Source organism: Hypanus sabinus, chromosome 26, assembly GCF_030144855.1.
Source record: "Hypanus sabinus isolate sHypSab1 chromosome 26, sHypSab1.hap1, whole genome shotgun sequence".
NCBI classification, from domain to species: Eukaryota; Metazoa; Chordata; class Chondrichthyes; order Myliobatiformes; family Dasyatidae; genus Hypanus; species Hypanus sabinus.
In genome coordinates this window covers 36425684-36440809 of record NC_082731.1, presented here as the reverse complement: position 1 = coordinate 36440809, position 15126 = coordinate 36425684, and the positions used below count along the sequence as shown (strand labels likewise).

The 15126-nt window shown below is 52.1% G+C and overlaps 1 protein-coding gene across 1 annotated transcript; it reads right to left on the bottom strand.

The window, feature by feature from the left end:
- Window positions 1–1764: 1764 nt before the first annotated feature.
- Window positions 1765–14705, bottom strand: LOC132381441 (RAS guanyl-releasing protein 4-like). Its single transcript, XM_059950845.1, has 3 exons — window positions 14604–14705; window positions 8748–8901; window positions 1765–4565 (listed from the first exon to the last, which is right to left on the bottom strand). The coding sequence occupies exons 2-3, from the start codon at window positions 8895–8897 to the stop codon at window positions 4236–4238; spliced, it is 480 nt and encodes a 159-aa protein (XP_059806828.1). The 5' UTR covers window positions 8898–8901; window positions 14604–14705; the 3' UTR covers window positions 1765–4235.
- Between the last annotated feature and the right edge of the window lie 421 nt (window positions 14706–15126).

Here is a 15126-nt window from a genome sequence, read left to right as displayed (position 1 = left end):
CCAGCATTTTTGTGTGTGTGGTTCTGGATTGCCAGAATCTCTTCTGTTTACCCTCTAATGACTTGTAGTGTCGCCCAGCTGACTTCTGGGTCCCTAGCTGCCTTTTATGCCATGGACCCCCGCCATTATCCCTGCTTGTGAACCTCTGGGCTGGTGGATCATTGAGAAGTTTTTCACATTTGGTTTACAAAAGTCATTTTCAGAAGAAATTGTCCAGGGTTCCTGTTTCTGGTCACTGGCTCAGAAAGTGCGGGTGCATCTGTGAAGAGAGGATGTGTGCAGACACGGCCCGCGGTCCCAGCAGTTACAGATGGGCCGCAATGGAGGCCTGCGCCTGAACATCTGGCTTGGGAGAGGCTCACCGCAGCTGAACTGAAGTCCAGAAGTATTGCTCCCTCTTTAAGCCACGGACCCCTGCCGTTAACCCGAGGGTGCGTGGACCCCCAGGTTGGGAATCCTTTGCTCTGAGCTGTGTTGGTGTGCAGCCTCACAGTGACTGAAGTGCCCCAGGGCACGTAGCCATGCAGCTGAAATTTCCCTTTATAGAAAGTGCAGTGCAGTTTTCAGACAGTGTTTTCATATATGAAAAAAATCCTGCTCGGAGCAATGGTTGGTCTGGACAGTTGTAAAATGATTAGAGAGAGCTTTGTCCAGAAGTGAGACTCTGTGGACAGACTTCTGGTTTAATATCTCTCCCCCTCCCCACCTCTCTCTCCCCCCCACCCTCTCCTCCCTCTCTCTCCCCCCCTCCCCACCTCTCTCTCCCCCCACCCTCTCCTCCCTCTCTCCCCCTCCTCTCTCTCTCCCCTCCTCTCTCCCCCTCCTCTCTCTCTCCCCCCTCCTCTCTCTCTCCTCTCCCCTCCTCTCTCTCTCCCCCTCCTCTCTCTCTCCCCCTCTCCCCCTCTCTCTCTCCCCCTCTCCCCTCTCTCTCTCCCCTCCCCCCTCTCTCTCTCCCCCTCCCCTCTCTCTCTCCCCCTCCCTCTCTCCCTCTCCCCCTCTCCCCCCTCCCCTCTCTCTCTCTCCCCCTCCCTCCTCTCTCTCCCCCTCCCCTCTCTCTCCCCCTCCCCTCTCTCTCTCCCCCTCCCCTCTCTCTCTCCCCCTCCCCTCTCTCTCTCCCCTCCCCTCTCTCTCTCCCCTCCCCTCTCTCTCCCCCTCCCTCCCTCTCTCCCCTCCCCTCCCTCTCTCCCCCTCCTCCCCTCCCTCTCTCCCCCTCCCCTCCCTCTCTCTCTCCCCCTCCCCTCCCTCTCTCCCCCTCCCCTCCCTCTCTCCCCCTCCCCTCCCTCTCTCTCCCCCTCCCCTCCTCTCTCTCTCCCCCTCCCCTCTCTCTCTCCCCCTCCCCTCTCTCTCTCCCCTCCCCTCTCTCTCTCCCCCTCCCCTCTCTCTCTCTCCCCCTCCCCTCTCTCTCTCCCCTCCCCTCTCTCTCTCCCCCTCCCCTCTCTCTCTCTCCCCCTCCCCTCTCTCTCTCTCCCCCTCCCCTCTCTCTCTCTCCCCCTCCCTCTCTCTCTCTCTCCCCCTCCCCTCTCTCTCTCTCCCCCTCCCCTCTCTCTCTCCCCCTCCCTCTCTCTCTCCCCCCCCTCTCTCTCTCTCCCCTCCCCTCTCTCTCTCTCCCCCTCCCCTCTCTCTCTCTCCCCCTCCCCTCTCTCTCTCTCCCCCTCCCCTCTCTCTCTCTCCCCCTCCCCTCCTCTCTCTCCCCCTCCCCTCTCTCTCTCTCCCCCTCCCTCTCTCTCTCTCCCCCCCTCTCTCTCTCCCCCCTCCCCCCTCCTCTTCCCCTCTCTCTTCCCCCACTGTACTTTCACCTAAAAACTGTGTCTGGACTGCAGAGGGTTTTATTGGGACTGTGGGGAAAGTGGGAGGTCACATTCCTTAAAGGAGGTTTGAGGTTCATCAGAATACAGAAGGAGCTCACAATTAAAAAGGGACGGATTACAGAGTTCACACCGATTCTGGGCTGATGGTCAGAAGAATGGGAAGTCGATTGCAGGTGGTCCTTGTATAATAAAAAGTGCCGATGTAGATTTTTCCAAGGTAGTTTTGAATGAAATGTTTTAACAGCAGCTGCTTGTGTGTCAAAGGCTGGAGTAAAACTTTTTTTTTAAAAAAAAGTAAGAAAAATATTTTCATGAGCCCAATTGCTCCATACCAGCCAATTTAAAAAAAATTGAGATGAGCGCAGAACGGAACCGGCCCTTTGCGTTGCCCAGCGAACCCCTGGCTTAATCTGAGTTTAACCACGGGGGGAAATTTGAATTGGCCAATTTTGACTATGGGAGGAAACCCACGCGGTCACGGGGAGAACGCACAAACCCCTTACAGGCAGTGGCGGGAATCGAACCTGGGTCATCTGTACTGCTCACCACTACTCTGCCGTGCCGTCCTGAAGTTGCCAACTGAAGTGGTCACCTGGCCCATGTCCCTCCAAACCGGCAGCCCCCCTACTTTCATCTTAATACCTCAGACCCCTGCCATTAACCGAGGCATCCGTAGACCCCAGGTTGGGAAACCCTGCTTTAAAACTTTCCTCTCTACGTACCTGCCCAACTCCCTTTGAAATGTCAGAATCGTACCCACGTCAACCACTTCTCCTGTCAGTTTACCCCACGCGCCTGCCGCCCTCCGTATGGAAAGCACTTCCCCCTCCCTTCTTTCCAATCTATTCGCCCTCTCACTTTAAACCTATGTCCTCTAGTCTTGGATGCCCCCCCCCCACCCCAGGGGAAAAAACTCCAGCTATTCATTTTACCCATGGCTCACACGATTCTTACAAACCACTTCCTGGATTGAGACTGTTTCTGTCTGTAGCCTAGCAACCTCCATTGAAGTCTTTTTTTGCGTGGATGGATGTCAAGCGATGCCGTCTGTAGTCAAACAGACTGTGAGGCGCAGCTCCCGAAAGGGTGAGCGGGACAGTGGTTTAATAACCAGAAATGGGCTTATTGTCAGTGGCCTATATCGAGAAGTTTGTTGTTCTGGGGAGCAGTTCAGTGCAGTACTCTAAGTAAAACTTTACTACGAGCTGAAATGTTTTGTTGGGGGGGGGGGAAGGAATAATGCAAAAAGAGGAAATTAATGAGGTGAAACATGGGGAGAAAAAATTAACTGCAGGTGCTGGAAATCCAGAGCAACGTGCACAACGTGCTGGAGGAACTCAGCAGGTCAGGCAGCATCCGTGGAAGTGAAGATATTTTGAGCCAAGACCCTTCTTCAGGACTGGGAGGGAAGGCGGAAGATGCCAGAATAAAAAGGTGTGGGGGTGGGGAGAGAGGAGGCTAGCTGGAAGGTGATGGGTGAAGCCGGGGGGGCGGGAAAGGTCGGCGGCTGGAGAGGAAGGAATCTGTTAGGAGAGGAGAGTGGACCATAGGAGGAGGGGCACCAGTGATGGGTCGGTGAGGAGACGAGGTAAGAGGCCACAGCGAGGAATAGAATAGGGAAGAGGGAGAAAGGGGAAAAGGAGGGGGGGGGGAGTGATTGGCAGGTGAGAAGGGTGGGGAATAGAAGAAGGGAGGGGTGCAGAGATTACCAGAAGGAGAAATTGGTACTTATGCCAACAGTTTGGAGGCTACCCAGACGGAATATAAGGTGTGGTCCCTCCACCCTGAGGGTGGCCTCAGCTTGGCACAGACGCCCTGATAACGAGGCACTGTTCATGGACCGTTCGGAAATCCGCGGGGGGAGGGGAGAGGGCTGTTCCCAAAACGTTGAGTGTGGGTCTCCAGGCTCCTGTGCTTCCCTCCCCGATGGTAGCAAGGAGAAGACTCCCTGGGTGTCGAGGGTCCTTAAAGATGGACGCCGCCTTCTCGGGGCACCGCCGTCGTGGCGAGTGATGGAGGAGGCGCAGCCTGCAACCCTTTCAATCCTTCTCATTGGAGCCTCCGTACAGGGTGGGGGGAAGGTGGAGGTGGGGGTTAAAATGCTCTCCGTGGCTCATCAGTAGAAATTTGCTAGATTCTCTGGTGACGTATCAAATCTCCCCTCCCCCCCCGAAACTCCCAATGAAAATGAGGGTTAGGGTGAAAATGAAGATTAAAATGCAGTCTTACACTTCAAGGGTAACGTCATCTCCGTAAAGTATGGAACAACCGACTCACAGTGACTCCGTTGTATCTGGTTTCTTTGTGAGGCTATTAGTCAGAAGCAAAGGTTCTCGGGCCCCGAGGGATCTTCTGGTCTGAGCCTCACTCCTCTGCTGCGAAGTGAGGCCTGGTGATCGGGGTTGGCAGTGGATATTGTACCCTATCTTACGTGATGACCAAGCCGGGACAGTACAATGTGAAGGGCAAGCTGTTGCCCGTGTGGCAAGCACCCCCTCCCCACGCAGCCGATGGACCCGAAGGAACGGCGGAGACCGATACAGTTCGGTGCCAGCAGCCTCGCAGGAGTTGCCGGTCAGCGTTGAACTCGACGTAGGACTGCCTCGGATTTTTCACTCCCGAAGCCCTCTCCAAGAGTGGGGGTGTATTGGCAAGGCAGCGGAGGTTTGAGATCAGAGTACTCCCGCTCCCAGATGAGCCCCCTCTGCCCGAAGCGACTGGTTTTAAGGCGCCAGTAACCTGCTTTTGCCCCTTCTCCTGTCGGTAGAAACAGTTCTGCCATTTAGTAGCTCAGCCACACGTGAAGGCTGGTCTTGATTGTCAGAGGCTGTTTGAGACACACACCATTGGGAGCATTTAATAGGCAGCTGGAATTTATCCCCTCTACATTTCCACTATCTCTGGCTGATTTCAGAATGTAAGATATAGGAACAGAATTGGGCCATTTGGCCCATCGAGTCTCTTCTGCCATTTCATCATGGCTGATCCATTTTCCCTCTCAGCTCCAATCTCCTGCCTTCTCCCCGTATCCCTTCATGCCCTGACTAATCAAGAATCTATCAACCTCTGCCTTAAATATACCCAGAGACTTGGCCTCCACAGCCACCTGTGGCAATGAATTCCACAGATTCACCACCCTCTGGCTAAAGAAATTCCTCCTGCTCTCTGTTCTAGATGGACGTCCCTCTATTCTGAGGCTGTGTCCTCTGGTATTGAACTCTCCCACCACAGGAAACATCCTCCACATCTACTCTGTGGAGGCTTTTCAGCATTCAATAGGTCTCAATGAAGTCACCCCTCATTCTTCTGAACTCCAGCGAGTCCAGGACCAGAGCCATCAAACGCCCTTCGTATGTCGAGAGCATTGGGAACTGAAACAGGAACAACTACGTGTTTCCCTCAAGCCTTGTCTCTGATCAGTGTAACAGCTCAAGTGTCATGGGCAGGTGAGGCCATCAAGAGTTCTGGCATTTTTTTTTCAATCCCATCACAGCAATCCCACCAGAGCAATCCCAGCACATCAATCCCAACAGACAAATCCCAGTACGCCAATCCCACCACACTAATCCATCACAATCCCACACACTCACCCACCTCAATCCAAAACACTAATCCCAGCACACCAATCCCACCAGACCAATCCCAGCACATCAATCCCACCAGACCAATCCCAGCACACCAATCCCACCAGACCAATCCCAGCACACCATCCCCAGAAGACCAATCCCAGCACACCAATCCCACCAGACAAATCCCAATACACCAATCCCAGCACACCAATCCCACTAGACCAATCCCAGCACACCAACCCCACCAGACCAATCCCAGCACACCAACCCCACCAGACCAATCCCACCAGAGCAATCCCAGCGCACCAATCCCACCAGACCAATCCCAGCGCACCAATCCCACCAGACCAATCCCAGCACACCAACCCCACCAGACCAATCCCAGCGCACCAATCCCACCAGACCAATCCCAGCGCACCAATCCCACCAGACCAATCCCACCAGAGCAATCCCAGCGCACCAATCCCACCAGACCAATCCCAGCGCACCAATCCCACCAGGTTACTGCTGGGGTATGAGGTTGCCCATGGCCTGAGCGAACGGTACACCAGACACAAGGGGATGAGCGGCCTGTTTCTGCTCATTATGTTCCCTATGCTAAATCTACAGCTTCTTTCTCCACATTTTCTTCTGATGCAGGAGTCCATTCAGCCTGTCAGGTCTCTGCTAGTTCACAGAACATCCCATTCCTCACAAGTTTTCCCTGTAATCTATTCTCTTCCATCAACTCTCCCAGATTCCACCACTACGCTACACACTAGGGGTAATATACAGTGTCCAAATACCCCACCAAAAGTCCACAATAACCTTTATCCTCCTTGGTCAAGTAATGCAGTTCTCACCCCCTGAAATTCAATACGGAATCCCCCGCTATCAATCGGGCACCAGGATAGCGTCAGGGACGAGAAAACCAGCAGTCACTGGAAATCCAAGCAATGCATGCAAAGTGCTGGAGGAACTGGGCATTTCCATAGACGCTGCCTGGCCTGCTGAGTCCCTCCAGCATTTTGTGCGTGTCGCCAGGGTAGCGTAGCAGTCGGTGTGACGCTATTACAGTTCGGGCATGTCCTGGGTGTGCAGAGTTCAGTTCTGGTACCGTTTTGTAGGGAGCCTCTGCATGGCCTGCCTGCCTGAGGGTTTCCCCCGGGTGCTGTGGTTCCCTCCCACAGTCAAAGGCATACCGGGCATGTTATTGCTCATTGGTCATTGTATGTTCTCCTGGGATTAAGTTGGGGTTAGGGTTGCTGGGGCAACATGCCTCAAAGGGCCTGAAGGGCCTACTTTGCGCTCTGTCACTAAATTAAATAAATTCTCTTGGGGGTTCCCTGGATTAGACATACACAGAGCGTGGCTGCAGGGACAGGACAGAGCCTGGGAATCCTGTGGGGATTAACCCACGTCCCGATTTCCCCAAAGCCTGCCTTCCATCTTCAAGGCCCAAGGCGTGATTGTGATGGAGCACTCCCCACTCGCCTCGCCTAGCAGCCCACCTGACGGGCAAGCCACCCACAACTATTCACTCCCTCCCACCACCACCGAACCCGCCCAGTGCTTTACACCATCTGCAGCAACTCGCCAGACCTCCTTAGGCAACAACTTCCAAACCTACTACCCCTACCAGCACAGACAAGGGCAGCAGGAGGACGAGGAACGCCACCACCTGGAAGTCGGCCACCATCCTGACCTGGAAATTTATCACCGTTCCTCTGTCGTCCCTGGGCCAGTCTTTAAAGCTGAAAGTAAACTTTATTATCGAAGAACGTACATGTCACCATATACAACCCTGAGGTTTATTCTCTTGTGGTCATAATCGATCTGTGGAATAATGACCACAACAGAATCAGTGAAAGACCGCACCACCTTGGGCACTTAGAGTGCAGACGACAACAAACTGCAGATACAAGAAGAAAGAAATGATGATAGTAAATTAATAGGCAATAAATATTGAGAACATGTTATGAAGAGTCCTTGAAAGTGAGTCCTTTGGTTGTGGGAACATTTCAAAGGTGGGGCAAATGAAGTTGAGAGGAGAGCCTGATGGTTGAGGGGTAGTAACTGTTCTTAAACTGGTGATGTCATAGACCATAAGTCATAGTCATAGACCACTACCACCCAGACAGGGAGTCTTTGGCCTCTCTACTCCATGCCAGCCTTGTCTGAGCTGCCTAGTTTCATCTCCCTGAACCTGGACCATATCCTTTTTTGCCTCTCTCATCCATACACCTATCCAAACTTTTCTTAAAGTTTACAATTGAACCAGCAACCACCAGCTCTGCTGGCAGTTCATTCCGCTCCATTACTGATGACTAAGTGAAGCAGTCCCCTCTCAGATTCCTGTTAAACATTTTGCCTTTCCTTCTAAACCTATGGACACTAGTTCTAGTCTCACCCGAAGTATAGAGAACGTAGAATTTACAGCAAAAGTCTGGCCCTTCTGTCTACAATGTTGTGTTGACTTTTTAACTCACTCCAAGGTCAATCTAGTCCCACGTAGCCCTTCTTTACTCCATGTATCTACCTAAAAGTCTTTAAATGTCCCCCCCGTGTCTCTCTCTCTACCATTACTCCGGCAGTACATTCACACACCTTCTGCTCTCCACGTGGAAAAAAAACTTCCTCTGCCATCTCCCAAGAAGTGCGGAAATTCTCCCTAAAAGTATTGTGGGCTTTCTGGAAAGATTGAGTGAGCTAGGGTTTTTCTCTTTGGAAAGAATGAGGATCAGATGTGACTTGATAGAAGTGTTCAAGGCAACATGAGGGACGGATAGCATGAAGCACTTGCAGCTCTATCCCAGGGTGGAATGGCTAACATGAGAGGGTATAATTTTAAGGTGATTAGAGGGAACTATAGAGGGGATGTCAGAGAGAGTGGTGGGTGTGTGGAGATAGAAACTCCACTTTTTTTCACTCAGAGAGTGGTTGGTGCATGAGTCAGTGGTGGAGGCAGATACACTAGTGAAATTTAAGAGACTACTAGACAGGTATATGGAGGAATTTAAGGTGGGGGGTTATAAGGGAGGCAGGGTTCAAGGGTCGGCACAACATTGTGGGCCGAAGGGCCTGTACTGTACTGTGCTGTATTGTTCTATGTTCTAAAAAGGTCCATTAAGGCCACTTACAAGCAACATCCTCTCCGATATTTTTTACAGCTGCGCAAACCAACCATTGCTTTGAGCCGTAAACGTTTACGCAGCTTGAAAACTACACGGCACTATGTTTTCTAGCTCTGTAATATGCACATTGATACACAACCCACACCTCAGAGACGGCAATGGTTCAAGAGGGCATCTCGCCGCCACCTTCCCCAGGGCAACTAGGGGCAGGCAACCGGACGCTGGCTCGGCCCCCGGGATGACCGTACCGCACTCACCGACAGCCGGCAGAAGCATTTGAACTCCAGGTAGCTCAGGTGCTCCGCAAGTTCCGTCGGCTCCAGGTGATCGAAGAGCAGCGAGACTTTCCGCTTCTTGTTGTTGTTCGGGGTACTGTGCAGCGTGTACTTGCGCGTCCAGTCCTGCATGTGACTGCCGAATGCGGGCGGGTGGTGGGGGGGGGGGGAGAAAAGTCTTTTTTATAAAGAGAACTTCACTTGTAATAAAAAATATTTTCCTGAATAAACCGCGCAAAGTCTTTTCATTCTTGCATTCATAGTAGATGCTTTGAGGAGTTTATATTCCTTAAAACCGAGAGTACAGTCGCCACTCATGTAGGCCCCTTGGTGTGGGATTCTGCTACAATAACGGAAGGGCTTTCTCACCCAACTTGGTCCTTCCTTGTCCAGTAGTGGAGGAAGAACCGCAGACTGGGCACCCTTGCAATGTCTGCACCAAGTTCCGGTGCATCCCTCAGCAGGCCCTCCTGCAGCCTGCAGTGCGCCAGTCAGCAGCGCTAAATGTCATGTGGTTGCTCAGATGTGCGGGTGGGGGTCACAGGACACTGGAGGCTGAAGAGGAAGGGACACGGATTCTGTGTATGATGACCGTATATGGGACAAGTCTCTCGTGTCCTGGCCATGTGCAGTGCTCTCTTTCTGAAACTGAAGTCCACGTGACTGTGTTATAGGAAGAATTACAACTTAGGGCAGGAAATCTTTATCTCCTCAGTTGCCCATCACCTCCCTCTGGTTCCTCTCCTCCCTCCCTTTCTTCCATGATCCACTGCCCTCTCCTATCAGATTCTTCAGCCCTTTACTTTATCCACCTATCAGCTTCCAGTTTCTAACATCACCTGGTCTCACCTATCACCTGCCAGTTTGTACTCCTCTCCCTGACCCCCATCCCACCTACTTATCCTGGCCTCTGAACCCCTTCCTTTCCATTCCTCAGCCCAAAACATCAACTGTTTATTCCCCTCCTCTAATGCCTGACCTGCTGAGTGCCTCTAGCATTTTGTGATGCACTTGGCCCAAGGATCGTGATCAGAAAACAACTTGGTGAAGTACAGGCCGTCAGGCATTCACGGTTAAGAGGGTCTTTCTGAAAGTGCTACCCATGAATCCCTCTTTTCTCCCAGCCCCGCACATTCTCCCATCATGTCCCCCCTTCAGATGGGGGTATTAATCTGCTGCCCACCCACCTCCCAGCAAGCCACTGTGTCACAGCACCCTCTTCACTTCCATTCCACTCCTCACTCAGACCCATTCCTCCCTCATCCTCATTCAATCTCACTCACTCAACTTCTCCTCCACGGCCCCTTCTCCTGCTCGACCACCCTCCGGTTAATTATCATCTGCCAGAGGATACGGATTTGAAGAAGCCTGTCAGATCCCTGCTGTAAGAAGCCACCAGATTTCCCAGACAGCAAAAACATTAAGACTGGGAATTGACATTGATTTTATAATGCAAAACTACTGTAAATAGATTGATTGTGCAATGAACCTGGCTTGTAACCATTTCTGGGTCAAATGCTGGCCAATCAGGAAATACCGCTGGGCACTTCCTGTTGCCTGCCACACATGGTGGTGTCACTTGTTGCCCAAGGTTCTGTGTAGTTGGGCTGCATGGTGCTGGGGTGTCTGGCACTGGACAGCACTTGATCGGCACCGTGCAGTGCCGGAGCTGGACTCTGACTGGAAGGGGAGGAATGGAACGGTCTACTTCTAAGCTGCAGATCTCTGTGACTCTCTCTGTGCTGGAGTAGGAATGTGGGACTACTCTGTAGGGAACCATCCTCCACGTCCTGCTCTCCTGCTCCTGACTGAACCAAAGCAGAACCAACCCCATTCACCCAACAACATGAACCTCACCGCACCAATCCCACCACATTAATCTACCGCAATCAACCACACTAATCCCAGCAGACAAATCGCAGCACACTAATCCCACCACACCAATCCCACCAGAGCAATCCCAGCAGACCAATCCCAGCATACCAATCCCACCAGAACAATCTCAGCAGACCAAACCGAGCACACCAATCCCACCAGAGCAATCCCAGCAAAGCAAACCCAGCACATCAATCCCACCAGAGCAATCCCAGCAGACCAATCGCACCACACCAATCCCACCAGACCAATCCCACCAGAGCAATCCCAGCACACCAATCCCACCAGACCAATCCCAGCACACCAATCCCACCAGAGCAATCCCAGCAAAGCAAACCCAGCACACCAATCCCACCAGAGCAATCCCAGCAGACCAATCGCACCACACCAATCCCACCAGACCAATCCCAGCACACCAATCCCACCAGAGCAATCCCAGCAGAGCAAACCCAGCACACCAATCCCACCAGAGCAATCCCAGCAGACCAATCCCAGCATACCAATCCCACCAGAACAATCTCAGCAGACCAAACCGAGCACACCAATCCCACCAGAGCAATCCCAGCAAAGCAAACCCAGCACATCAATCCCACCAGAGCAATCCCAGCACACCAATCCCACCAGAGCAATCCCAGCAAAGCAAACCCAGCACACCAATCCCACCAGAGCAATCCCAGCAGACCAATCGCACCACACCAATCCCACCAGACCAATCCCAGCACACCAATCCCACCAGAGCAATCCCAGCAGAGCAAACCCAGCACACCAATCCCACCAGAGCAATCCCAGCAAACCAATCGCACCACACCAATCCCACCAGACCAATCCCACCAGAGCAATCCCAGCACACCAATCCCACCAGAGCAATCCCAGCAGACCAATCACACCACACCAATCCCACCAGACCAATCCCAGCACACCAGTCCCACCAGAGCAATCCCAGCAGACCAATCCCATCACACCAATCCCACCAGACCAATCCCAGCACACCAATCCCACCAGAGCAATCCCAGCAGACCAATCCCATCACACCATCCCACCAGACCAATCCCAGCACACCAATCCCACCAGAGCAATCCCAGCACACCAATCCCACTAGAACAACTGTTCTGTTCTGTGTGGGCATCGCCAGCTAAGCCAGCATTTATTGCCCATCCCCAGTTGCCCCTGAGAAGGTGGTGATGAGCTGCCTTCTTGACTGCTGCAGTCCCTGGGGTGTAGGTTCACCCACGGTGCTGATAAGGGAGGGGATTCCATGATTTTGACCCAGCAACAATGAAGGAACGGCGATATGTTTCCAAGTCAGGCTGGTGAGTGACTCGGAGGGGGATCTCTAAGTGGTGGGGTTCCCAGGGATCTGCTGTTCTCATCCTTCTAGATGGTGCTGGTTGTGGGTCTGGAAGGTGCTGCCTTAGGAACTTTGATGTGTTGTTGCAGTGCATCTTGTAGACAGTACACACTGCTGCAACCGTTGGTCGATGGTGGGGGGATTGGGGTACCAATCGAGAGGGCTGCCTTGTACTGGATGGTGTCGAGCTTCTGGAGTGTTGATGGAGCTGCCCTCATCCAGGTGAATGGTGAGTATTCCATTACACTCCAGACCCGAGCCTTGTAGATGGGGGACAGGCTCTGGGGAGTCAGGGGGTGAGTTACACGCCTTTGTAATTCAGAGCCCTGGGGAGAGGAGGTGACATGTTACATTGAAGTTCTATAAGATGTTGGCAAGGCCTAATTTAGAGCATGTTGTGCAATTCTGGTCCCCTCTCTCAAGGGAACTATATCAATATGCCTGAAAGAGTGTGATTTTACAATATGTTGTCAGGACTTGAGGGCTGGAGTTGCATAGAAAGGTTGACGGGGTTAACACAGTGCAGGTGTATACGGGGAGATCTTACAGAGATGCACAAAATCATGAGGGGTAATTACGTGCAAGCTTTTTGCCCTGAGCTTGGGGTCATAGGTTTAGGGTGAAAGGTCAAACTTTTCAGGGGCGCTTCCTGACCCAGCGGGTGGTGCGAGCTTGGAACGAGTTGCCAGCGGGAGTGCTGGATGCACGTTCAACTGCAGCCTTTAAGAGAAGCTTGGATAGGTACATGGACAGCAGAGGTGTGAAGGGCTGTGGACTGGGATGGGGTGGACAGGACTGGACAGGTCTGCATGAACTAGATGGGCTGAAAGGTCTGTCTCTGCACTGTGTTGATCTATGACTGTATGATAACACCCCTCGAGTCCACGTTGCCACCCAACCTCTGCCCCTGCTCGCTTCCTCGGAAACTCTCAGCCCCCTTCTGCATCCCCATTTGGCCCGGTGAAGCGAGGAAGCTGCCTGCTTTTAATGTGGGGTGCACAGGCTTTGGGGGGGGCGGGGGGCAAGGTCCTGCTCCAATGCAAGGATCGCAAGTTTTGTGTGAGCATTGAAAACACGCTCCGGTCGCTTATGGGGAGGCATGCTCGCTTGCCCAGACATGCTCTGGCACGCATGGACTCACACTTGTGCGCGGAGCCACCCTGTTCACAGGTGGACACACCCTAACTGCATTCACTTAAACGCCCGTGCACTGACTGCACTCTCTCGCTCGCCCTGACACCTGCTCCCTCGGTCTCTCAGCCCTTTACCCCTGTCCTGACTATTCCCCACGCCCTGCCCTGCCAGTATAGCCCCCTTTCCCCTCATTCACTCGTTATCTCTTCTCTCTAATCCCTGCTGTCCCTCCATCTCCCATCTCTGGTTCTGCATTGGTGGGACACTCCCCTAGGGCTATTCTTTGCCCTCTTCAGAACCTCCCCACTCAGCCGATGACTTATCCAACCATGGATGCTGGTAGTTCTACACTTGCCTGCTAGGCGTAGTCTGGTTTCAAAGTAAATTTATTATCAAAGTATGAGGGGTGATTGATAAGTTTGTGGCCTGAGGTGGAAGGAGTCAATTTTAGAAAACCTAGCACATTTATTTTTCAACATAGTCCCCTCCTACATTTACACACTTAGTCCAGCGGTCGTGGAGCATACGGATCTCGGACCTCCAGAAAGTGTCCACGGCAGGGGTGATTGATAAGTTTGTGGCCTGTGGTAGAAGGAGATGAGTTATACAGCTCTCGTTACATGCACCTGCTGGTCAACTCTTTGAGTGATTATGCAGAAAGCTTGAAGTTAATAACTCATGTAGGAGGGGACTATGTTGAAAAATAAATGTGCTAGTTTTTCTAAAATCAACTCCTTCTACCTAAGGCCATAAACTTATCAATCACCCCTCGTTCATACATCTCACCATATACAACCTTGAGATTCATCTCATAAGCATTTACAGTAAATGCAAGAATCAGAATCAGGTTTCTTATCACCGGCATGTGACGTGAAATCTGTTAACTCAGCCGCAGCAATTCAATGCTATACATAATCTAGAAGAGGGGAAAAAATTAAAATAATAACAAATATACTAGTAGATCAATTACAGTATGTGTATAGATTTTAAAAATGTGCAAAAAAGCAGAAATACTGTAATTTTTTTTAAAAAGTGAGGTAGGATCCAGTAGGATCAATGAAAGACCAGGCCCAACAGGATGGACAAGCAAACACAAAGTACACTGCAGATGCTGGGGTCAGATCAACACGTACAAAAGCTGGATGAACTCAGCAGGTCGGGCAGCATCCGTGGAAACGAACAGTCAACGTTTCGGGCCGAGACCCTTCGTCAGGAGGGGGCAGGGGCCCTATAAAGAAGGTGGGGGGGGGGAGGGTGGAAAACCAATCAGAGGAAAGATCAAGGGGTGGGGGAGGGGAAGCAGGGAGGAGATAGGCCAGAGAGGTGAAGAAGGAATCTAAGGGGAAAGCACTATGGGTAGTAGAAGGAGGCAGAATCATGAGAGAGGTGATAGGCAGCTGGAGGAGGAGGCAGAGTGAAAGTGGGATGGTGGAAGGGAGAGGGAGGGAATTACCGGAAGTTGGAGAATTCGATGTTCATACCAAGGGGCTGGAGACTACCCAGACGGTATATGAGGTGTTGTTCCTCCAAACTGCGTTTGGCCTCATCGTGGCAGTAGTCCGAATGGGAATGTGAAGGAGAGCTGAAGTGGGTGGCAACCGGGAGATCCTGTCTGTTGTGGCGGACGAGGTGCTCGACAAGCAACCGGTGTGCAAAAGACAACAAACCGTGTAAATAGAAAAAGAAAACAAAATAATAAATAAATAAGCAATAAATATCAAGAACATGAGTTGAAGAGTCCTTATTAGTGCAGTGAGTGAAGTTATCCCCTCTGGTTCAAGAGCCTGATGGTTGAGGGGTAGTAACGGTTCCTGAACCTGGTGGTGAGGGGTCCTGAGGCTCCTGTACCTTCCTCCTGATGTCAGCAGTGAGAAGAGAGCATGTCCTGGGTGGTGGGGGTCCCTGATGATGGATGCTGCTTTCTTAATCACAGTAGCTACACGAAAACACAATAGAATCAATGAAAGACTACACTCAGCAGGATGGGCAAACAACCAGCATGCG

Coding starts and splice junctions, on each gene's coding strand:
- LOC132381441 (XM_059950845.1), bottom strand. CDS start 8,897: ATGCAGGACTGGACGCGCAAGTACACGCTGCACAGTACCCCGAACAAC. Junction 4,566..8,747: donor AATGCTTCTGCCGGCTGTCG/GTGAGTGCGGTA, acceptor TTCTACCGACAG/GAGAAGGGGCAAAAGCAGGT.